The 26717-nt window shown below is 36.6% G+C and overlaps 1 protein-coding gene across 2 annotated transcripts in view; it reads right to left on the bottom strand.

Annotated features, from left to right (window-relative positions):
* Window positions 7154-26717, bottom strand: part of LOC109837783 (pre-rRNA-processing protein TSR1 homolog) — a 25768-nt gene continuing 6204 nt past the window's right edge. The window contains exons 5-21 of one of the 2 annotated variants that reach the window (XM_020406136.1): window positions 24848-24898; window positions 24628-24771; window positions 24414-24536; window positions 24222-24299; window positions 22341-22433; window positions 22143-22265; window positions 19020-19103; window positions 16082-16180; window positions 15804-15989; window positions 15393-15468; window positions 13453-13556; window positions 13106-13365; window positions 10253-10339; window positions 9913-10140; window positions 8027-8105; window positions 7856-7919; window positions 7154-7751 (exon numbers count right to left, since the gene is read on the bottom strand). In XM_020406136.1, the coding sequence (XP_020261725.1) occupies window positions 7636-7751; window positions 7856-7919; window positions 8027-8105; window positions 9913-10140; window positions 10253-10339; window positions 13106-13365; window positions 13453-13556; window positions 15393-15468; window positions 15804-15989; window positions 16082-16180; window positions 19020-19103; window positions 22143-22265; window positions 22341-22433; window positions 24222-24299; window positions 24414-24536; window positions 24628-24771; window positions 24848-24898 (1995 nt within the window). In that variant the 3' untranslated portion in view covers window positions 7154-7635. The remainder of the gene's footprint in view (window positions 7752-7855; window positions 7920-8026; window positions 8106-9912; window positions 10141-10252; window positions 10340-13105; window positions 13366-13452; window positions 13557-15392; window positions 15469-15803; window positions 15990-16081; window positions 16181-19019; window positions 19104-22142; window positions 22266-22340; window positions 22434-24221; window positions 24300-24413; window positions 24537-24627; window positions 24772-24847; window positions 24899-26717) is intronic. The other variant, XM_020406137.1, reaches the window with a different exon arrangement.

Raw genomic sequence — 26717 nt, 5'->3', positions numbered from 1 at the left:
TAAGACATCTGAAGATCTTTTGGCACCTAATCTCTTAACATTGGTCTGTTTTCCCTTGATACATTCAACACATACGTCGAAGTCCGAAAAATCAAGGGAATCCAAAATGCCATCAGACACAAGACGCTCAACTCTACCTTTTGAGATATGACTCAAGCGCTTATGCCATAATGTCGCCGAATTTTTCTTATTTAATTTACGCTTAGTACCACATGATTCCACATGCAAGGATTCATTATAAGATGTAATTGTATCGAGCAAATATAGGTTGTCATAAGTACCTAAGTAACCAGTTCCCATAATATTTGAATTAAAAGATAAACTGAAATGATTGTTTCCAAATGAACAAGTATAACCTGATTTCTCCAACACAGAAACTGAAATCAAATTCCGTCTAAAAGACGGTACTACAAAAGTATCTTTTAAGTCCAAATAAGAACCAGATCCTAATAGCAACCTAAAATACCCAATTGCTTCCACATCTACCGGTTGTCCGTCGCCCACAAAGATGTGTCTTTCAACATCACTTGGCTTTCGATAGCTTAGGCAACCCTGCATAGAAACACTTATGTGAGTAGTAGTACCAGAGTCTAACCATCAAGTGTTTCTAGGTACTGAAGCTAAATTAACCTCAGAACAGACCAAAGTAAGGAACGTACCCTTATTAGCACGCCAGGCATGATATTTGGTACAATCCTTCTTTACGTGTCCAGGCTTGTTACAGAAGAAACAACCTTGATTATCCTTATGTTGTTTCTTCTGAACTGGACCCTTAGCAGCTTTATTATCATTCTTTATTTTCTTGCCCTTATCCTTAGAGGCATAGGCCAAATGAGCACTTTCTGTCTTATCTTGCTTCAACCTGTCTTTTTCTTGCACACAGTATGAAATGAGCTCATTTAGAGTCCATTTCTCTTTTAGGCAGTTATAAATGACCTTAAACTGATTGAATTGTGCAGGAAGAGACAACAAAACCAGATGCACTAATAACTCATCACAAAGATCGAGTTTAAGTGCCTTAAGCTTTGAAGCAATATGAGACATTTCCATAATGTACTCCCTGATATTTCCTTTGCCCTTATACTTCATTGAAATCAAGCGAGCTAAAAGCGTGCTTGTTTCTACCTTATTGTTTTTCGCAAAAAGCTTCTCAATTTCGGTAAGGAAATCTTAGCCTTAGTAATCCCTTCGGATTCTATGCCCCTAAAGACTTCTGGAATGCCGCGCTTAATGATCATAAAACTCATGCGATTTGAATGCTCCCACTTCTCATACTCCTTCTTTGCATCAGGAGTGCTTTCCGCAGTGAGAAGTTGGGGTTGTTCAGTCCTTAATGCAATGTCTAGATCCATGCAACCAAGAACAATCAAAATGTTCTCTTTCCAAACCTTGAAATTTGTCTCATTGAGCATGGGTATTGAGTTGATGTTAGCAGAAATTGTTGCAGCAGATGCATTAGCTGAAATAAACAAAAGATACTCACATCATTAACCGTAATTAGTAATCAATAAAATTCAAATAATGACAAATCTCATCTCAAGATATCTGGCACAACATTAATATCAAGTCTTTGGACAGTAATATTAACTTATAATTGATACCTTATTGCAATGATCAAACATTGACAATAACTCATGTCAAATAATAAAACTATCTTTGGATCGATTCATTATTCACATGTAAACCTTATAATTATCATACGTTTATCATCGCAGATGTGTATGCATTCTAAATAAATATTAACCTTCCTTTGGGCCGATTAAATATTTACACGAAAGCATACACACAAACATCTCACATTCTTCATGAACAATCTACACAAGAGAGGTTACTTTGGCAACTTCTTGTTTTAATTAATCAATTAGAGTGAGAGACAATCTTAATACCTCAGTGTCATAATATTTGAGTTAAATAATTGATTAACTACCAAAATTAATTCAAATTAAACAACTTAATTTGAATAAGAAGAATTTTCCATAGCTTAATTAGGGCTCATAACTTAATTAAATAAATTAAGTATACCAAAGTGGACCCATAACTTAATATGAAAAGCCGAGGCTTAACCATAGTGAACACGGAGTTCGCTTGACTACGAACGTTAGGTTCGTCTGTATTGAGTACGAGACCCTCTTAAGAATGAACGCGAGGTTCGACCTGAGAAAGAGCACGAGGCTCGCCTGAACTTTGAAGGATTGAGGTTCTCTTGAGATCCGAGCGTCTAGCTCGCTGAATTGAGCACAAGGCTCACCTGAAAAAGAGCACGAGGCTCTCTTAATTCGAGCACGGGGCTCGCTTTAGCTTCCCAAATGAGTCGACGAAGGTCGAGTAGATCTGAGCCTCGATTTCGAATCTGAGGTTTGCCTGAGATCCGAACGTCGAGCTTGCCTACAACGAGGTTCGAGCTCACTTGAGTTGAACCCGAGGTTCACTGAATTCGAACATGAGGTTCGTTGAAATTCGAACACGAGGTTCGCTAAAATTTGAACACGAGGTTCATCAAGAGTTGGAACACGAGGTTCAACTGGAGTTGAGCACGAGGCTCGTCAGAAAATGAACACGAGGTTCGTTGGATTCGAGCACGAAGCTCGTCAGAAGCAAACTGAGGTTCGCTGAAAATTTCAAGCCGAAGCTTGCCTGAACTTAGCACGAAGCTCACCTGAAATCGAGCACGAAGCTCACCCAAAAATCAAGGTAACCTCCTCCTTAATTTCCGCACGTTTTCACGCGCACGAACCCCTTTAGGGTTTAATCTGAAACCGTCGCCGTCATTGCTCCTGCACCCAAAGGTCGAAACCCTAGGGTTTCCTGACGCAGTCGTCGCCGTCGGAGTCGAGAGCGAGGCCGCCAGCGAAACTTCGCCGGCGAGGAGCACGGGACCAAAGACCAAACCCAAAAAATCCAAAAATTCATTGATTTTATTTTCAAAAAACAGATCCAGAGTCGGAAAAAACAAGGATGATTTCTTGATCCAGATCCCAAAAAATCGAAGGAAAAAATCCAAAAAATTAAAAAACTTTACTGTTCACGGTGATTTTTTTACTGTTCGCCCAAAAAATCGACAAACGTTACTGTTCATCCATGAACAGATCTGAATCAAACACAAATTAAGATCAAAGAACCCTAAAATTAATCTTAACCTCTTAGAACAAATCACGGTGGCTCTGATACCACTTGTAGGATCTAATACAAACTTGAGATCTAAATCTTAAAGCCATGATTAATTCAAAGAGATTTAATAAGAATCAAAAATTACGGAAGCATATACCTGAATCCATTGAGGAAAACCTGATTAGGGTTTTGATGATCTTCTAACCTTAAGGTTTCTCTAGCCAAATTTCTCTCTAGATGGGGGTGAAGAGAATTAGAGAATGTTACCCTAGATTAGGGACCATAATCCCGTATTTATAGGTGTTGTACATTTGTAATTTGGCCCATCATCAAATTACAATTACAACCTGGTATCTGCACATATAACCCCATAATTTATTTAAATACCCATTAACCTGTAATACCCCAACCCTTGATGTGATTAGTATTGATAGATTTGATTGGAATACTCATACCACCAAGATGCATCTTCTTTTCTGGAACCCAACTCTTAGAAACTCCAAAGTTAAGCGTGCTTGACCTGGAGAAATTCTAGGATGGGTGACCCACTGGGAAGTTTTTCAGGGAGCACGTGAGTGAGGACAAAACGTGTTGAAAAGACATGTGGTGGTTTGTGAGGCCAGTCCATCAGATCTAATAGCGTACCGACTCCGGAATTCCGGGGCGGGGCGTTACAAATGGTATCAGAGCAAAGCCAACCGGAATTGTGAGAGCTAAGTGCTATGCGGCTCAAAGTGTTATGTCGAGATGGTGGGAGCCACCTCTTGAGGCCGTAGGAGCCACCTCTAGAATCTCACACGGATGGTACGGTCTTGGATGATATGATTTGACACAACGAGGACGTTGTGAATTTAAGTGGGGGAGTATGTAATACCCCAACCCTTGAGAGGGTGATGTGATTAGTATTGATAGATTTGATTAGAATACTCATACCACCAAGATGCATCTTCTTTTCGGGAACCCAACTCTTAGAAACTCCAAAGTTAAGCGTGCTTGACCTGGAGAAATTCTAGGATGGGTGACCCCCTGGGAAGTTTTCCAGGGAGCACGTGAGTGAGGACAAAACGTGTTGAAAAGACATGTGGTGGTTTGTGAGGCCAGTCCATCAGATCTAATAGCGTACCGACTCCGGAATTCCGGGGCGGGGGGTTACAAATGGTATCAGAGCAAAGCCAACCGGAATTGTGAGAGCTAAGTGTTATGCGGCTCAAAGTGCTACGTCGAGATGGTGGGAGCCACCTCTTGAGGCCGTAGGAGCCACCTCTAGAATCTCACACGGATGGTACGGTCTTGGATGATATGATTTGGCACAACGAGGACGTTGTGAGTTTAAGTGGGGGAGTTTGTAATACCCCAACCCTTGATGTGATTAGTATTGATAGATTTGATTGGAATACTCATACCACCAAGATGCATCTTCTTTTCGGGAACCCAACTCTTAGAAACTCCAAAGTTAAGCGTGCTTGGCCTGGAGAAATTCTAGGATGGGTGACCCCCTGGGAAGTTTTCCAGGGAGCATGTGAGTGAGGACAAAACGTGTTGAAAAGACATGTGGTGGTTTGTGAGGCCAGTCCATCAGATCTAATAGCGTACCGACTCCGGAATTCTGGGGCGGGGGGTTACAAATGGTATCAGAGCCAAACCAACCGGAATTGTGAGAGCTAAGTGCTATGCGGCGCAAAGTGCTACGTCGAGAGGGCGGGAGCCACCTCTTGAGGCCGTAGGAGCCACCTCTAGAATCTCACACGGATGGTACGGTCTTGGATGATATGATTTGGCACAACGAGGACGTTGTGAGTTTAAGTGGGGGAGTTTGTAATACCCCAACCCTTGATGTGATTAGTATTGATAGATTTGATTGGAATACTCATACCACCAAGATGCATCTTCTTTTCGGGAACCCAACTCTTAGAAACTCCAAAGTTAAGCGTGCTTGGCCTGGAGAAATTCTAGGATGGGTGACCCCCTGGGAAGTTTTCCAGGGAGCACGTGAGTGAGGACAAAACGTGCTGAAAAGACATATGATGGTTTGTGAGGCCAGTCCATCAGATCTAATAGCGTACCGACTCCGGAATTCTGGGGCGGGGGGTTACAAATGGTATCAGAGCAAAGCTACCGGAATTGTGAGAGCTAAGTGCTATGCGGCTCAAAGTGCTACGTCGAGATGGTGGGAGCCACCTCTTGAGGCCGTAGGAGCCACCTCTAGAATCTCACACGGATGGTACGGTCTTGGATGATATGATTTGGCACAACGAGGACGTTGTGAGTTTAAGTGGGGGAGTTTGTAATACCCCAACCCTTGATGTGATTAGTATTGATAGATTTGATTGGAATACTCATACCACCAAGATGCATCTTCTTTTCGGGAACCCAACTCTTAGAAACTCCAAAGTTAAGCGTGCTTGACCTGGAGAAATTCTAGGATGGGTGACCCCCTGGGAAGTTTTCCAGGGAGCACGTGAGTGAGGACAAAACGTGTTGAAAAGACATGTGGTGGTTTGTGAGGCCAGTCCATCAGATCTAATAGCGTACCGACTCCGGAATTCCGGGGCGGGGCGTTACATAACCCAAATTAATTGATCACTTTAGTGGGTTATCCTGAAGGATAGCAATACACACAGATTAATCATATGTGCCCACAAATAGATTTAATTAGATTTAAATCCAACAAAAAGTAGCAACAAAGATTACAAATACGAGTACAAACCATTGATTGATCTAAGATTTTGGTAACTCTTTCTTGTAGGCAATATAACTGTAGCGGATGTAACACAGTCCTAGTCTGAATTGTTTTTAGGACTTTTGCGTATTCATGTACCCATGCTTCCATCTATAAAGGTATTAGATGAGTGATTGTGCTTTTGAAACCGCACACTATCGGATTACAAACCAACGTAGCACATCATTCTGTATGTTTCTGTCTTCTATTAATTATAATTATGCAAGGTTTGCTATCTCATTCGCAGATCATAGTCCACTTCCGAGTTTTGGGTGCAATCGGATGCTACCTTATTCTAGCCTCGGGTGCTGTTATGATCCAGACTAACATCTCCCCTCCTTTATCTGGTTGAATCCTCGCAGTCACGAACGACCCCGCAAATATCGCTTGCTTAGTGACGCGGGGCCCAGTAAGTTGTCGGCAGTTTAGTAGCTCAGTGATGGTTAGTTTATATGATCACTGTGAACTAATGACTACGCTTAAGTCGTACTTCTACAAGCAACGCAAGATCTCCTGAATTCCTTAGCTGATTCATTTATTGGTTTTATTTCGTTGTAGTTTTTATGGAGGACAAACGGAGGAAAGAAAATTAACAAAGGACCTATTAATACCCTTCCTCGACTAGCTTTATGATGAGAAAGCGCCACCAACGTGTTATCATAAAAGGATGAAGAAACAAGAATAACAATTTGAATGGTAACTTCACAGCAATTGTTATTTGCCGTGAGTATATATAAATCTCGCAATGAGGCTCAAGATCCCGGGCTTGCACCGGCTGCTCGAAAAACATGAATAACAATTTGAACAGAACTCACACACAGCAGTTGTTATTTGTGAGTATATATAAATCTCGCGATGGGGTTCAAGGTCCCGGACTAGGACCGGCTCCTCAAATATGCGCGCCATCTGTTACAAAATCATAAGCTCTGGATTAAGATGAAGAAGTCTAAAAATTTAAATAAATAAATAAATAAAGATGAAGAAGCCTAACGAATGGTAGTAAATGTCAAACCCTATGTTAACCGAACCCATAACATCATACTTTGGGGGGTTTTTGAAGGCAGGGGAAAATTGTTACCGGCAAAAACTATAATTTATATAAAACAAGTCATTAGAAACCTCCACCCATGCAGTCTCCTCTCTCACACCTGCATATTTGTTAAAAAAAACTACACTCATTAATATTTAGTGTTAAAACAAATTATTAAGTTGTTGTCTTACATTAGCGACGGTCAGGAACGAGAAAACGAAACAAGATGGCAATGAAGCATATAACAAGCTTCGGGAGGATAACATATAAAAACCTCTTGCAAAACAAGATGGCAATGAAGAATATAACAAGCTTCAGGAGGATAACATATAAAAACTTCTTACAAAAATATGGGATTCACACATCCCTGATCTTCGGGAGAATAACTTAAAAAAACTTCTTACAAAAATATGGGATTCGCGCATCCCGAGTGTGAAGTTCAAAACACACTCATCTAACAAGGAAATTGCGCACACTCAAATCATTCCCAAAGATCACAATGGTGCCTCACAGGATACACTCTTTTGTCAATTCTTTCATGGTTCCTTAATAATTACATCTTATATAGTATGAGAATAAACCCCCAAAAAAAAGCCACAACCAAGCTGCCAAAGAACAATCTTCTGCAGTCAAAATTTTTGTTCCCTATCAAGCTGGATAGAACGCATTCCTCCACCTGCTGAGGACTTTAACCAGTCCATAAATTAATCCGAACCAGAGAGCTTCACTCCCAATATTGGCATGTTTTTCTACCTATTTAGGGATAAACATGCCAATATTAATGCCATAGTGGAAACCTTTGTTCTGGCCACTTAGGGAATGCGCGCTTGTACAAGCTCATGCATACGGTATCATGCTGCTGAATTACACCATTAAATACACATTTCATTGCACCTGAAAATGGAAATAAAACATTTGGAGTGAAGACAGTTCTCAGCACACTGGTGGGGTGTTTTCACCTCCAGTTGAAACCTGAAAGAAAGTAGAGAAATTCATACCATGAGTACCAACAGGTTCTTTTACGCGGCCTCGTCGACCACATTTTGTGAATACTTCCACTGGCTGTATATGACAAGCAGAAGTATCTATGTTAGACAATCAGATGCTTGCTATTCTTTCAATTAAACAAACGATTAAAATTAAAATTCAAACTGCAAAACTGAGGTCACCTTGAACCATCTAACGTCATCAGGTTGGTGAAACATAAACCGGACACTTGCTTTCAATTTAGATACTCTTTGAGGATATCTGCATTGTTTAGACAGCTTTTAAGTTTGATATAGACCACGAAAAGACAAATTGAGGGGGAAAACAGAGTCGTTTCTACTAAGAGATCAAAGCAATGACATACGTGTGCTAGACCAACATTATCAGGTATGAAGTATTTTATAGTCAATTACATCCACAAAATTTTGTATTTCTAAGTAATTAACTGCTCATAAAGAACATAGCATTGGCATTTACATTTTCCAATTACAATAATGAAGCCATTGTGTGTGCGGGGTGGTGTGTGGTGGGGGGATGGGTTGGTGAGGTGAGTAAACAATAGAACTACAGAAGATTTAAGAAAGCTGTCAAGCTCTTGGTCAGCAGACTCAGCACTACTGAGCAAGATCAGGGAACATCCGTCAAACCTGACAGGCATACTTTGCCTTATTTCCAGTCATATATTTTTACCCGATGAATCAAGAGTTGACCCTCCAAATTCCCTATACTGGGAATGACTAATGAGAATACATAAGGGGTAAGATGAAGACCTCTCACTCACTACCTGTTTGGATGTGCCCCTAGGTAAGGGAAGGTGAGTGAATATAGGATGAGTTTAAGTTAGGGGAAGTAATATACAAAACTTGTTTGGCAATTTAGTGAGAACCAAAGAGAACTTATTTCACCATGCTTGGGAAGTTTAATAAAGTGAATCTACATATGTAAATTCACATAAATAACCTACATGTTATATCATCCCTTTGGATACCATCTTGATACACGGGTACAATTGTCTGTGTAGTATTATCCTTTTTCAAGAGTTTCCTTCGCCTCCATTACACCCCAATTTTGTTTTTGTTTTTTTTTTTGGTTGGTTGGTTGGGGGGGGAATGTGCCCCCCCACCCCACCTGCCCTTATTTCCCATTACCCCCAATCCAACCACGTTAAGGGATTCTCACTAGGAGTTAACAAATCAGAATTGGCTGGGAGTATATGTATGTATATATCTGTGTGTGTGTGTGTGTGCGCGCGCGCGCGCGCATGCCGATAGAAAATGTATATGAGGAAACCAAATAATATTGAAAAAAAATATTTCGCATGATACAAGAGAGTTCATTAATATGTTTGTTATATCTAAAATTCTAAGATTAAATCTTTTGATCATCCAAATAAGTCTCAAATCCATTAATCTAAGGATTAAAAGAATTGCAACTGTATGATCAACATATATTCGGATGTTTCGGATATGGATCCGAATATTTCATGAAATAACTATAAATGGAACCGTATCCTACCGGTTATAGATTGTGGTAACCATATCTTTATCCTAACCGATATGGACACGAGTATATCTGCATATATGGATATTTTTGGCACCCCTAATTCTCACTCCTAACTTAATTAGTCTAAATGAAGAAGCTAAATGGGTGGGGGAGAACCCTATGCATTACGGGAGCAACATTTCTTATTGGAACATCATAAGGAAAAATCACAAGTAACTTTTCATTTTGTTCAATAATCCAGTAAAGGAATTAGCTTTATAGAATTAGCATTCCTTCAATATTTAATTTGCAGCTAGCACAACAGCAGCCGGTGCCATACTTCAAGTAGGGACAGAATTGCTCGTATTCATGGTCTTGATGAAGTAATGGCAGGTGAATTAGTAGAATTTGAAGAGGGTTCAATAGGCATTGGTCTCAATTTGGAATCAAATAATGTTGTTTATCTAATATAGTGACCTAAAGAATATGCAATGAATTTTTAATAGAACAGAGTGCTAGTGTTACGCATAGGAAGAAACACACCTAAATTTCTGGACACAAAGCAAGAAGAAAATTGGCATATTACCCAGTTAGGATGATCTTCTTGAGAACTATCCTGTCTGGATCCACACTCCTCAGAGAACCAACAGCAGCCACAAGAGGTGTTTCCCCATGCCCACTCTTCAAAACAACCACAGGTAAGGGAGGGAAACAAATAGGAGCATACACAGAGGCTATTGAGAAGCGGCCTGGGTGTAAAAACCTTTCCATCTTGTGCTTGGTGGAGTTTATGTCATCAGAAGAAAATACTGGCCTGCAGAAAAACAAAGCAGAAAATTTTACATATATAAATGATGTGTATTATAAATACCAAGAGATCATAACCCTTTATAAGCTTGCAAGTGCTAACCAGCCAGATATATTACCTTGCAATGAACTGGCGGAACCCAACATTGAAAATGAAGGTATCTTTTGATTTAATAGGGGCTTCATATGATTCATGCTTTTTAACGCTGCAAAGTATAAACATAACTTTTACAATGACAATTGGGAAATAGAGATTAATTAAAGGAGTCTAATGCATCCCTATAATCATAGCTCTGCAAAACTGGAAACAAATAGAAAAATATGTTAACATCTTGTCTATGAATATAGTGAGACAATCAATAGATACTACCATTATCTAATATCTTGAAATTTACAAAGGATCCTTAGTGTAATGAGTTAATATATCCAACGGGCATGGAAGATATGGATCCAATGGGCTTATGCAAGATATGGAGGTGAACAACCTTCAGTGCCAACAAAAGGAAAAAAAAAGAAAGAATTATCATTCTAGTACATCATACAACTCTAAAGCATGGGCTGCTGGAGTTTAATGCCTGGAACGTAAGTTGATGCATTGTAAAACAAATTTAAAAATTTCAGTATATATGAGTATCTTATGTGACATTTCTAAAAGGCACGCCGATAATCCTTTTTAGTGTAATCTGTAAGATCACCATCAAGGAAAACAAATTCCCAAGACAATTTCCATGCAATATGAACCAAATAAATGGCTTGAAGACGAAAAAAATTTTAGAACAAAAAAATACAAAATTAACATCTCTCTCCCAACTCTTCAGGGTTCCACTAAATGACACATCTTTTCTCCCTTCAATTCTGTTGAGGATCGTCTCCTTTGACTACATATCGTACACCTTTTTACAGAGTGCACGTCTTTTTAGGCCTACGCCCGGTCCTTGTTGCTTCGTCAACTGTGATCCTAGGACTCTGACTCTCACTTCTACCTGGCACAATAATTAGTCTTCACTACACATGCCCATATAGATTGATTCTCTCTCAATTTACAATCAAGTGAAGTTGTCTCTAACTGCTTATGGTGGAATTCATGTCTTATTCTATCTTCTAGTTCTAGCATATCACCATTGATCCACTTTCGACATTTCCATTTTAGCTATTGCTCATTTCTGTACATGTAGCTTCCCAATCGCCTGACATTATGATCCACAAAGTACAAATGTTTTTTATATCTATTTTACAAAACACATTCATTTCATGATTTTTCTTTCCACAAAGTACAACTGCCTTAATACCTAGTTTACAGAACACATTCATTTCATGATTGTTCTTTTTACAGAACACATTCATTGCATGATTGTTCTTTAGTCACATTGAAATCCAAAGATTTCTCCACACCATCCGTTTCATTATATAAACAATAACTTCAATCTCACAAGCACCATGAATGATCGAGTTTAAGACAGAAAGAAATGATTCCCTTCTAGTTCTAGGTAATCACATTTGATCAAAGTGCAATCTACTAGCATTTTTCTTTTCTCATAATTTTGCTGCAGTTATATCAATTATTTTTGTCTTTTTACTATGTTTGGGAGGTTAGTAAGAGGGTAAGGGGAAATAGGGGAAGTGAAGTGAAAGAAAGGGAAGGGGGATATAATATCATGTTTAGGAGTTTAGTAAAGGGAATGAAGGGGAATCATTTATTAGCTGTTGGATTCATATCATGATAGTTCTCAAAATATTTCACCTCCATTACACCCTGCTCATATATATATATAATCATATTATATATATATATATATATATATATGATATATATATAATGGGAAAAGTGAATCTAAGGTTGCCACCCTAGCGCTCCCACCTACAGGATGCCGGCCTAGAATAACATCATTTCCTAATTTTTTTTCCCGATCCACTCGTTTGCAACTTGATCTACACGTTCTTAAACCAACACACCAAATTTGCGGCGTGAAACCCGTTCGTGTTTTGCCCTTTATCACACTCGCCCTGTATTTTAACCGTTTCGACATGAATATGAACTTTTTGCGACGGCCACCTCAACGAGATTGCGTCAAAACACAACGGACGTTCACCCAAAATTGGGCTCGTGTTTTGGGCTTAAGAACGTGTAGATCAAGCTTCAATGGCCAGCCGGATTCGAAAAAAAAAAAGCGAAATTTGATGTGATTCTTAGCGTCGCGTCCTTAGGCTGGGCAGCCTAGGGTTGGGGTTTCAACCTTAGATTTCACTTTTCCCTATATATATATATATATATATATTATATATTATATTATATATTGGCGCGGTGGGTCGAAACATATGCATGGACGGTTGATTGAGGCTGCATATTTTTGTCACCCTTCCCTTCCCTTTCATTCCTCCCCCCCCCCAACTCACCAAACAGGTTGACTGAATTCGATTTCCACAAGTATGATAAAGATCCACACAGGGATATAAAATTGAAGGGACAGGTCTATCACTTTTATTGCAATTTTAATTCTCGATTAATAAACAACATAGATCAAGATAAGTAGTAGAAAAATAGGGGAAAGTTTGAGCAGAAACTGAAATAAATATTGGGCAACTTTAAAACCTACCACATATAGTTCTAAGGTAGTAACATGTTATCACGCTCCACAACATAATTAAAAGATCAATCATGCACGCTAAATTCCTAAATAAACTGATGCAACAAATCACCCACTATATGCATGCATGGCCAGGCCTAGTATGTCATTTAAAAGTGAGAAAAATATAATTCCCAGTGTTACTTCATTCACCTTGCTTGCAACAAGCTTAATATTACTTGTCCTGTGTTTATGTAGTCCAAACAATTAAATAGAAAAAATACTGGATAATTTACAACATTCATATAACCATGTGCAACTTGATAATTAAATGCCATAAATAATAAACAATTGCAAATGTGACGATTTGTTCATACTTAACAAACTAAAAGACGGTCAAAGAAATACCTGAAGTGAAGAACAGACATCTTGGACTCATGCTGCAAAAGGCCACATGCTATTACAGGTGATTTTCTTGATAGTGAGCATACTTTGGATGCAACATCAACAGGAACATGCTTTATATGAAGCCTTGTGTAAGAGCCAACTGGCAAACAATCGTTCATGCTCCCTTGATCTCTGTTAAGAACTTCCAAAGTAACGTGCTTCTGTGTCTTAGTGAAATTATCAAAAGCAAATATTCTTGCATACTCAGGTGGCAACGATTCCTGTCATAGGGTCACAATAAAGCATTCAGTACAGGAGACTAAAAACGATTCCTGAACAAAAGATCAAATTCCTACAATCACACTCACTTTAGGATCCCATGAAGATGTCCTAAAAGACTTGAGTCCCCTGTACTTCGCAAAACGCTTTTTAGCTGGAACACCAATAGGAGTCTCCACCTCATCTGGGAATTCTGAAAACCATAGAAGCTGTCAATACTTAGCACAATAGAATGAATAGCCTTCTAGCAAATGAACTGGTTGATAGAGTTAGAAATCAACAAACATTGAGTCACGAGTTAAATTCAAATAATTAATCTAAATCTATAGCATGAGAACCATTCCCAATATCTGGCATTGATACCGACATATTTATGTGCTTAATAAGTTCTATGAAAACATAAAAAGTGACAACTAAACCCCAACTACTAATAAAACTAATTGACAGCTTTTAAAAGGATATCTCAAGAAACTGCTACCAGAAATGTATGGCTAGATCAATGACTAAAGCGGATACTTTTATCAGGGGAAAGACATAGCAATNAAAAAACAAATAAATACAAGCCATAGGCTCATACATAAAGGGGCTTGAATGATATAATAGTTACTAAGAAAACTTGACTGGTCGTAGAAAAGATGGTTAATAAATAAACACTGCCCAAAGGCCACAAGTCTGAGGCCAGGACAGAAATGCATAATATTCCAGTCAAACTCAACTCTACCTTCAATTGCTTTCTTTAATTCTGAATGACACTTGTACACAATTAATGCCAGTCAAGTTTCAAGCATTTCACTCTGTAAGTTCATTTGAGGATGATAGATAAGGCCATTAATTTAATTTAATTTAATTTAATTAATTTATTTATTTTTTATGACAATAACAGAAGAGAAAACAGATGTAAGAACTAAGAACTAAACAGAATGAGGGGGATCAAGACATACAAGCACACAGACACAGGGTAAGAAATCTACTTCATCTTCTCTCCCATTTTCAATATTTAGTTGATTAACCTAGAAAGTTAGTTTCACAATAATAAAAGAAAGATCATAGTGTTTTTCATATTTTGGAAACATTCACCTCACTTAAATAGAGCCTCTGCAGATGACCAAATTTCTAAGTACTTGTTTCTTAACTCATGTTTTTTCTTCAACAGTCGCAATGAGTATAATGCTATAAGTGCTAGAACCTTGCTCCGGAAGGCCTAGATTAGGACACTTAACTTGATGAAATGCCTCGTGTTAAAGCCATAAAAAAAAGATCTTCTAACCTTTAGCTAAACTGCAACCACTAACAATGCTTTATTAATTCAAAGTCACTAATATTTTAGTACAGGCCCTAACTTGTGAATGAGTAACATGCAGCTCAAAGGTTTTGAAAATTCAAAGAACAGCAGGGATGAAAATGACCAATCCTGCATCAGCTTTTAAGACATAGGAGTCAGGGAATCCCTTAAAAGGAGACTTTAACAACTGAAAGATTAAATTAGCCTGAACTTCACATGAAAAATGAGCAGTGAAGCAAGCCTCCAAGAAGGCAAAAAGAATAGGACGGAATTTCTTTTCTAAGAGGTAAAAGATTTATAAGAAAAACCTCCAATGAGGCAAAAAGAACAGGACGGAATTTCTTTTCTAAGAGGTAAAAGATTTATAAGAAAAGCTCATAATGTCAATTCACTAGAAGCTGCAGTGGACTTCAAAAGCTTAGTCAAGTTAAGAGTCACCACACCAGCTGAGACTCCACAAAAATGAACATGTACACCTACTGGAGAGAGAATGCATGGATTAGATCCAGCTTGATAGGCATTCTAGAACAAAAATATCATACTATAATACAAACAAAAAGATTATTGAGGCTTGAGTCTTCCCTAGTTGTTTCCTAGTATGCTGAAAAGACAAATTGAGTGCAATAAAAGCAAAAAAAGGAAAATGTGCAGGGTTCCTAATTTCCACAAATATCATGACTCAAAGTTGAGAAAGAAAAGTTAAACTAAATATACAAATTGTATGGTAAGATTTAAAAGGAAAAATACCTTCATCTACAGCACTTGCATCTTTCAGCTTCTTAATCTCAGCCTCTATCTGCTCCTTTGTCAAGTTTTCATTATCCTGAACATGCATTTTTAGTATATTAGATTAGATCAAAGACAGCAGGAAGACTTCTAATGGAAATGCAAACAACAGTACATGCCCCAGAAAAGATATGAAATGTCCAAGACTATGTTCCTCTCAAAAAACATCTTTCTTAATAAACAAAACCAGATATCCAATTTTGTTAGAAGAAAATATATTTAATTGGTTTAAAGAAGAGAAAGCAATTGTATATAGGTAATACCACAGAGAACCTGAATGTATTTTAAGTCGCAAAAGATTAAGGGGTTTCACAGTTACGACATGATAATAAAAATTTCTTCCAAAAGATCAGTAAGAATCTGAAAACTCACAACCATATCAGTGTCAGCCTCTGTCTCTTCATCAAAATGCTCATTGAATGGTGCTTCATCAGTATCAGACTGATCAAATCCATCCTGCACTGTGTCTCCATTTTGTTCATCCAACACCATCCCGTCACTTCCTTCTTCATTGTTGTCGGAGTCCTCATCACTTGTATCTTCCACAATCCAAGCAGCCTGCATATAAAATAAAATTAACACCGCAAAACTTCTTTTAAAAGGAAAAAATATTAGTGGTATTCTAGGACATAGATAGGACAATAGCATACCTGGTAGTCTGATGTTCCTCGTGGAAGTATTTTCTTCTTCAACTTCCGTTCTTTATTATCAGCATCAGCTTCAGCTATCTCTGCTTCTGTCGGCCATGTCTGATATGGATTAACAGGTTAATGGAGACAACTTAACCATAGAAGCAACAGATTTTATAGGCAAGAAAAACCGCCTGAATGAAAATGTAACTAAAAGAATGAAAGCACTTGACTTCTGGAGTTCAGGCTAAATAATTTTAAGAAAGCAAAAAATGATGTCTGATGCTAAATATATTTTTCAAAAATCTGAAGCTGAAGCATCTGTCTCCGCAGAGTAAGGGTAAAAGACTTTCCAAAAAAAAAGTGCTCCTATCAAGATAAAAAGGAAGAACAGAATTGTAAGGCTTGAACCACGATTAGCCCGTGGGGGCCTAGGAGACGATGGATGACCATGTCAGTTACCCATGCAAGATACTGACCTAACACCACTAAACCAAGGTTTGAAGTATCAGCCAATACCAGAATTGAATACAACTATGACATATTGAGTAAGCTGTGTTGCTTTAAATATAAATGCAAATTCACAACTTAAATTGACCAAAAGCATTGGAAGTGACTAGCAATCCAAGTATATTTAGTTACATGTCCAGACACCAAGCAATTAAAACATTGGTATGAATGTCCAATTATGAGATAATAGTGACTAAAAATGCTGATATAAGTAAATAGAAACTAATACATGAAATCTGAGTCTTCAACGACAAAAAATTGATTTTATAATGCCATGTTGCAGGGAGTAAAAAAAAGAAATCAAATGATAGAACTATTATGATAAAATTAATTTCTGTACAGACTTTCGACTCAAAACTAATATACGCCGATATTGGCTAACAATGACTAATACAAGCTGAAATTAGCTAATAAACACTAATACATGCTGATATAAGCAAATGGAAACTAATACATGAAATCTAAGCCTTCAACTACCAAAAATTGATTTTATAATGTTATGTTGAGGGGAGTTAAAAAGAATAAAAGAAACCGATTGATAGAACTATTACAATAAAATTAATTCCTGTACAGACACTTCTGATATACCAATAAAGGAGAACCAAAACTGTGATTGATATCGAAATTTCAACCCTGCACTAGACACCCTCATGCTTTCATCTAACACTAAAGTTTATTGTTTTGGTCCGTGTGAGGGATAAATATTTCCAATTGTTCTTTCCGACTGTTGCTTTGAGAAGAGGTGACCAAATGAACATCCTGCGCACCTATTTATGATAACATTTGCCTTTTATTAAGACTATAGTGAAACAGCTACCATCAAATTGATCAGTTTTTCACCATACGAGTGAGTTAGATTGAGGTAGTTCCTATAGAAGCTATTTTACTCTTGTCAAAAATCTTTAAATCTCTCCGCCTTTTATAAATATATAATTATTCCAATTGAATTTGGACATGTTCCTTGAGTGCAAAGCTTAAATGCAGGCGCAAAGAATACCTACTGACAGCAGTTAACAAGTCCGGAATTTCAGACCAATTCTAATGCTTAATTTAATGCTGACAGCTGATCCCATGATTTTGTTAAGGCTTCTATAGCGACATGCAATGATTAAAAAAGCGAAAGCGCAAGGAGAAGTGCTGGACTCTTTGATGAAGCAGCGCGTAAGCTTTAAAGCGTGAGGCGTAAGCTTCATGAGAGTATTTTAATTTTAGATTTGTAAAAATTATGAACATATAATATTAGTGTTATAATTTATAAATATATACACTCATGTCTTGATTAGTAAATAAGAATTAAATATATGACGTATAAAAATGTATCGTACTAGACTAAGCTACATGCATAATGTAAAAATTTTATTTACACTCACATGGCTATATTAAAAATACATAGGAGCATTTTAATGTTAGTTAAAAAACTGTTTTATATCCTCCAATCTTGTCTAAAGTGTGCGCTTAAAAAAACGTTTTATGAAGCACGAAGCGCACACTTCAATTATGTTCTAATTTGTAACCCCTGAAAACAAGAAGATAGCTGATGGAAACATTTCACAACTTGTATAAAAAATATTTAGCTTCAGTTTACTTCATTTCAGCACTGGAGATATACTCCTCTAAAACACTTTACATTGGTACCAAATACTTCCATACATTAGAACTGTTCGCATTTTATTGAAGGTTTTAGATGATAGTTCAGAGGAGCTATCTTGGTTGCATGAATACTAATGACGAAAGTAGATGATCGCTATAGATTTAAAGGGACAACCACCTTTCTTCAGCCTCCTTTTTCTTCATCATTGCTCAACAAAGGGTTAAATCTTTAGAAAAATAAACTAACATATGTGCTGAGCTCATAGATGGTCTAATAGGCTTCAAAATTAACAGACAGAATGAACAGACTAAGACAAGTGATTGACTCAGGAGAAGACTTGCAGCCAGTACTTTACCCAATATGATATCAAAATGGTCGTAGAAGTGAGGCTTCAGTGACAACAACACATTCCGTGACTACACTAGGATAAATGAAACGGCTGAATCTTCTTATTGTCCACAGAAGCTGCCAGAGAAGTAGACTACATTCACTAAAACTGTTCTGCTTTGGCTGTTAATTCATCTCTGAGTCATCTCACCTTTTCTATATTATATGTTACATTAACAGTTGCAATGTTTATCTATTAGTAAACAAAGCCCGTCAGTGCAGACAGTAAATATAGTAGAACCTGTGAACTTGTGTTGTGAAAATGCTGCATTCATGCTTTGACTGTACAGACTTTTATCTTCCTTTCATAAATAAAAAAGAGAAAGGAAAGACAACAGTAAGGCCGGTTTGCTTAAATGTGTTTTCAGACCAAAACTGTGTCTCAGCCATAAACTTTTGTTCGACTGCGAAGTCAAATCTAAAAAGTGCATTCTGCATGAACATATAGTAAAAATAGTTGTTGAAGTTGACCTGTTCTCCAGCAAGAGGATCTGGGGTATTTTCAACAAGCAAAGGTTCTTGATTCATGGGATCCGGAAGTATGGTGCGCATAACCTGCATAATTTTTTGATAAATACATCAGCACTCCAAAACCTGAAATCTCCAAAAAAGTACAATTAATTTTGTAACCACCACCAAAAACATAATAAACTATTAATTTTACATCTGCTACTTGCAACTAGAACAAACAAGAAACTCAATTAACAATATGAAAATCATGCAATTTGAATACAAAATTCATCTGTTTGAACTGATAACTTGGATTTGTTTAAAAGTATTTTGGAATTTTGCATTGACAGTCAAGTAGCCTTATGAGTAGTAATCATTACTATGGAAGCAACAGTCCCAGTTAGCAGTCCTTGTGGATATGTCATCTGCCAACATCAAAGAAAATTTACCAGCACCTTTCAAGTTCCAGTAATTGAAACTTGCATGTCCTGAACAAGAATTCCACATCCATACTTCCGATATACAACCCAAGTATTAACAATACAACAGAAAACTGTGTAATTGGAAATCCTTTTACACCATGACCAGACTACATCCTCTTGGTCACTTCATTCTCTTACACCTCGTTTGGTACGCGGGAATAAGTTGGAATGAAATGCAATTGTAACTTCTCATTCATGCTTACCAAACATGATGTGTTTTTGGATGCTAAAAATGCCATTCCCACTTCTCATCCGTTCCCACTTAATATGAGAAGTGATATTCCCAAGGGGTTATCAAGGAATTAATATTCCCACTCAAGTGAGAATAAAAATAACAAAATAAAAATTTTAGATATACCCTTCTTAAAGATGTTTCCACTTAATTCTCTAATCACACCCAAACATGAGAATGGGAATGAGAATTCCATTCCAACAGCTAATCCATTCCATTCCTACCTTCATTCCATTCTCACTTGACTCCATTCCCACGTACCAAATGAGGTGTTGGTTGCTCCCAATGTACTCATTTCTCGTCCCTATACATCCTTTTACTCATTTCATAAAATTACTTACACAATATGAGCCAGATAAGTAGAACCTCTTTGTGAATTCATTGCAGGAGTTTAAAAAAAGACCTACTTTTAGAAACTCAACAAGTGATCTTATGGTTCAAAATTGGGTCGAACTTTCAAAATATGCAGCTCTTATTGTAACAAAGTGATGCCAGATTCTTCAAGAAAATAATAATTATACAGGAATCCCCTTTTCTCCCCTGTATCAAACCTTTTAAATGCTCATAAGCTGATAATGAGAATTAGTAAAGTGCAGGATCAGCATTCCTGTTGAGTCATTTTATGCTCCAGTGACTACATAAGACGACCTTTAGACATCAGTCTTACCACTTAAAATTTGACGTGCAGCAGACTGCTACACAACTAGCACAAACAGTATCCTCAATAATTCAACATGCTCACAGTATATTTGTAATGTCATTTCTAAAAAACAGTAACCAAATTGATATATCTAGATGCTGGTGAAAACTCAACCAAGTCATTTGGATAGAAAAATATGAAAGGTTTTGTTTTCTAGAGCTGGTCCACAAAACCATAAACCTGATTAGGGATTTAGAATCCGGGGCAAATATTTCCCTAAGGAGCTGTTAGGTTGTTCTCCTAAATAAAAAGAAACCTATTTCCATACCAAAAATACTATCCCATGGGTTCCAAGGAGTTTCTTGTAAGCCTGTTTATTTTGTTTGGTTGAAGAAAAAATGTCGAGGAAGAAATATATTTCCAAGCTTTCTATTGTTTGGAAACAGCAGTAATTTTATGAAAATGTGAGAGAAGAAAATAGTGGTGGACTGGTGATTTTTTTGAAAATATTGAACCCACATGATTATGGATTAAAATATTATCAAAAAATAGGTTTCCCATTGATTCCCTCACCAAAATGACAAATTAGGGTTTACCATTTTTAGCCATCATTTCCACATATTGGTACCCATATTTCCTACTTTTATTTGCCAACCAAACTAATAAACTAGAAAAGATGAAAATAGCTTTCTAGGATGTGGTAGGAAATCGATTCGTAAGCTTTTTTCCTCCAACCAAACAAGACCTAAAAGAAAAATGTGATAGATTTACTTAGAACAGTGGAACTAAACAATAATTGCATTATCCAATGCTAATACTAATAGTAAATGTATATTGCACGGAAGAAGTTTGCTTGGTATTTAGATCTTAGTTTTTTTTATTGTGTTATTGATGATTAAAATTATTGTCATGAAGCCTTGCAGTTTCTGGCGGCAGAAAATTATGATTGTGTCCTAGGTCCAGATTATATGTTTGTGGTGTTTTTTCTGGTGTGGCATTATTAGACAACTAAAGAGTCCCAGATAAAGAATATTACATGCCGAGTATAATATTATCAAGGTTTTAAATATTGAACACCGAGGAAGTACCAGACGGCCAAAATCCAAACCAGATTGGAAATATTGGGGAAATATCAGGTATATGTAACAAATATTGGAGTGTCATATCAGATGATGTGCATGCAATATAATTTCTAAATAGTAAAATAAACATATTTAATGAAATCAAAGCGTACAAAAATGTAGATAATATATGTTTAGGAATACTAACCTGCCGAAACTTACTTTGGTGAAAGAGTCTACTACAATTTTGCTAAAAAAACCTCATAGGGCTAGAATTTTTGCCAGACGAACATTAAAATTTTTTTGAACTATATTATTTTGCGACAAGCCATGTAAAAGAACATATTGTTTTGCGACAAGCTGTGTAAAAGAACATATTGGTTAACATATCGCCAACATATCGGCCATGTCGGGATACATCGCCTAAAAATTGTGAAAAGTAGAAAAGGATATTGAGACCATATCATTATACAGCAAGCCATTTAAAAGGATATATTGGCCGATATATTCGGGCTATATCGAAGATATTTAAAACAATGGATATTACATGACCAAAGATATTGGTTTCATGACAACTTAAATACAACAAAAAAGAAGGAAACAAGAAATATGTTATCTGTATGACAGTTTTCAAGTATAGACACCAAATGGTCTCGCAATGAAGCCTATACTAATTTATCACTAGTAAGTGAATTTTGACCATCTAAAAATATATATTAGTTTATGTACCTGTGAAGAGTTTAACTCATCTGAATCCATGGAATTTCTATCTTTTCTTTCATTCATAGGAACAGGATCATTGAGGACATCTATCCTGCTTAACTGAAAATCCCCTGCACCAGAAACATGGACCTGTTTCGGGGGAAAAACGTGAAAATCAAAGTGATACTAATTCCTTGAGCAATACTCTTCATGAAATTAACTTACCAGCTGGTTCACAGACAGACAGTGAGCACGCACATAACCTGATAGAAGCAAAGTGCATGTTCCAGGATTATCAGCATCAGGTTCATAACCAACCTGTGGACTCCAAGAATTGCATAAAAATGATAACACAAATAATATATTTTGTAAGCAAATGCAACATGTGATCACTTCTGTTCATAAGCCTAAATATGAGATATATGAATATCTAGAGTATCAAACTCTGAAATATAGCCGTGAGATAAACCAGAAAATTTTAAACATCAAATAAAATTCAGCAAAAGATAGTAATTTAACTGAAACTAGCTGGAAGTTCAAATATCCATTAGAGTTAATTGCTAATATTTGGATGTAAAAGTTGGTTGAGCATTTAGGTCAAAATTTACTCACTCTCAAACAAGACAAATTCAAGCTAGTACTGCTACCTCATAATAGTCTCTTAACGGAAAATAAATATATATTCAGACAAATATATTATCCACTGGTTGATTTTCTGGTTCCAATGAATAAGCTTCTACTAATTGTTTTAACATTGATACATGTAGTTACATCTAACTGCTATTATATAAATTACTGTTTAATTGAAAGTTGCATAATGAAGTCGTAAAATACAAGAAAAGTTGTGGTTCTTTTCAAATGGGTGGGAAATAAACTCCTTAACCTCCTCTATAATTATGTGAAAATAAAACCAAAAACAACAACATTTTAAATCTTCTAATTTCATATAATTAATGAAAACAAATTATTAGCATCTTGTTAATCAATACCGAGCTATATCAAGCTTACAATAGCGATGCGTGAAATCAGCTCAATCACGGCTCACTTGCACTTTTTTTTAATTTTTAAAAAGCAGAGCTTGAGCATTTAAAGTTCAAACCCAGACTAGATCGAGGCAGTCAACTTAAGTTCAAAATGCAAATTAACCAAACTTGAGCTAAACTTGTAAAATTTTGAACCAAACACAAGCTATGCTGGCCGGATCAAGTTTGCCTATTTACACCCCTAGATATACAGGCATCAAGCATTATAGCCTCAAAACCCAGATATTAATTAATCATTTGCAATCATTCTGTAGATCACTTGTGATTCAGAGGATGACCTCATTGACCTGTTTGCAAAAAGATTGGAACACATTTTTCTAAATTACTTTTCTCAGCCTGATCAGGATCTGATATGATTCTGTAGTTAGTAGTTATTACCGCTATCTTCATACAATAAAGTAGGGCCACTGTGTGCATTAGTATATGTATTGGTATCACAAGTTGACAAACGGAGGCATCACAGATACTCTGTAACTTGACTACAATCTGCAACATCACTGAAGCTATTCTTCTTTTCACATGCAAGAGGAATTTGGCAAATGCAGTTCTGAATGTGATATATATTTGTCTACATATATACATGTATATATGTGTATATATGTGTGTGTGTGTGTGTGTGTGTGTGTGTATAGACACACGCACGCACACACATATATATATAGACACACACATACATATATATATGAGAGAGAGAGCAATGGAATTTTGTATACCGCACAAAATAGAAATCTTAGTTTATCTTGCTTTATTAGTTTTTCCAGGCATGAAGTTTGCACCTTCCAGGTACTTTCCAGATTGATCTTAATGTTGCTTCAAGAATATTAAAATCAAGATAAACTATTGTGAACGCTCATACTGGATATGACGAACAATATATACAAGGCTTCTACCGCACAACTGATTTTTCTGACCATCATTACTACTTACAAATTTTTACCCAGAAACATTTTTTTCATGGATCATGATATCGTACAGCATAAACCATGATTCATGCTCACAGAGGTAGGACTCATGAATAGAATAAAAAATGAATAAATTAGGTCCAGTATGCAGCCACACATACCTCCTGAGACATAACATAAGATCGCTGGTTTCGCCAATGAGGAGCCGAAAGGTGTTGCTCTCTGAAAAGCCACATGAACTGCAAAACGGGCATCCATGTGTAGGTAAGTCAAGACTTGCACAGGCTTCCAGTTTGTTCCAGCTCTTTGAATCAACTCAAATCAGGTTTGATCAATTTTTTTAGAGAAATTACCTTATGCAACTCTTCCTTTGTATCTGCTAGATAAAATTTACAATCCTCAGGCAATTCTGAAGCAAGACAAGAAACACTCATCTTCTTTAACTCCTGTTTCCTTCTGATGTCTGTGGGAAGATCCTACAGAAATCAATAATTCACTATCCACGTTATAACCAAATGGATTTGCAAAATCTACAAGAAGAAACAAAGAATGATACAGGATACCAACTCGAATCATGACAGCAGTACTAGGCAAACCGACAGCTCTGAATACAGAGAGAGCTTGAGCTCCAAACGAATCAATGAGGCTAGTTGATTCACATCCATCATATAAAGAGTTGGCAGATACACCAAAAGCAATTAGATCTGCAACCTATGTGAAATAAACATAAGTTAGTAAGATCCTGAAAGCTTTCAAAGTAGTACAAGATTAACAAGTAAGCAAATACCTTAGCCATTTCCATGCATGCTAAGAGATCACCATATGGTGCAACCAAGACCTTCAAAAAGTATTGTAAATTGTTAGAATTCAACTTTGGCTAAAATGTTATCATATGAATAAGAGTGCAGATAATAGCTAATAACTACACTATTGCCAATCATTATGTGCAACACTCAGAATACTGATGATGCAGAAAAAAAAAATCTTTAAAATGTATTGATTAGAATCTACTAGAGAGAAAATGGAACTAGTACCACATTTCACAATATTTATGTTGCAATTAGTATGCATCTACATTACCTGGGTACTTCTAATCTGAAGTCATACCTGCACCCAACACATACCCGCACCCAAACTCCTTTGACACTCCTTGCATGCATGCATACATTCATTCGGGCATGTACTCAATTATACAATACATGGTTTAATTTAAAACACTTTTCATACATTTCTTGGATCCACTTCAAACTCAATGGACATGGGTCAGCTTTTGAATTATGATTTTGAAGGGTCATTTGGATGTCTAGTTCAAAAGCTAGTGATTTTCCAATGCATAATCCACATAATGAAAGAGACAAAATTGTTATAAGAATTTTAATTATCATCCTTGTTTTCAAATAAATTCTTAATTCCAATATATATTATACGTGTATATAAACATCTATATAGTTGTGTCCCCATACCCTATCTTCTATAAATTTGCCCTGTGCCGTACCCACTCCCATACACATGCAACATAGGAGGTTATTTCAAAGTGAACCCTCAATGTGAAGTGGTTACGGATCAGTTTCTAAAAGACGGCTCAGACATACATTCTATATATTTAAAACCATTCTCATCTATATAACATGGAAATTTGTTGTCAAGCTGACACAGACACGTATCCCACACTAGCATTGCTTGGACACTTAGATACATGACAGACACTTTACAAATATGTCCCCGATTTTACAATATACTTCTAAGTTATGACACTTCCTGGGCAATTCTAAAAGGACTATGTGATTGTTAAAAACTTGTTGCATAAAATTAGAAAAGAAAGATATAAATTTACTATCCACGTGTGTTAATAACAATATTTAAAGAAAACATCAACAGTGATTCAAGGCCTATTTTCTAATCAGAGCTATGAAAATGTATGCAAATATGACATTTCATCTCATTATTTGTATCGAGAGTGTATTGCAGATGCATTAATATATCTACATATATGTGCCTTATTTTAGAAGGAATATATATAAATTGATGTACCCCTTCCTGTACACACACATGTATAAAAAAATGTTATGATGCTGCTGTATCTTCATATCCTACTTTACATGCAATAGTCATGTCCCTGACTTGTGTCGTGACGTGTTCCTTGCTCCATGTCTATATTCATGCTTATTATGTTCATCACTGATCAAATAAACCAGATGTAAGATACCCCGATTCAAATTCGACGTTTGGGGAATACACAACTTGGAGCCTTTGAATAAAATTTTGTACAAAAAGAAAGATAAGCAAAGAAACATTTAATAAAAAATTTAACACCTAAACATGTTTACATCTTTTCAAACAGAAATATTTTAATACCATCTTCAACCAAAACACCATAGCAACAAGTCATATCTAATGTGTTTCTCAAGCCCAGAGTTTCCATATGCCTAACAGGAAAATTGAATAGCGAAGATCTCAAATTTTCAAAAACTGATAAGTGAGAACTGAATTTCCAGTAATATCTTTGATAAATAGTAAAATTGAGAGAAAGTTCACTTGCCAGTTGCCATGTTAAGTCAGCATAGTAAGTCATTAAGGAAAACTTTGTAAAAGCTTTCCTAAATGATAAACTTTTAATATGTTCGACAGATTACAACTTTTAAGCATGATCTTCAAAT

This window comes from Asparagus officinalis, chromosome 4 (genome assembly GCF_001876935.1).
Source record: "Asparagus officinalis chromosome 4, Aspof.V1, whole genome shotgun sequence".
Lineage (NCBI taxonomy): Eukaryota > Viridiplantae > Streptophyta > Magnoliopsida > Asparagales > Asparagaceae > Asparagus > Asparagus officinalis.
This window is presented reverse-complemented; position numbering and strand designations above follow the sequence as displayed.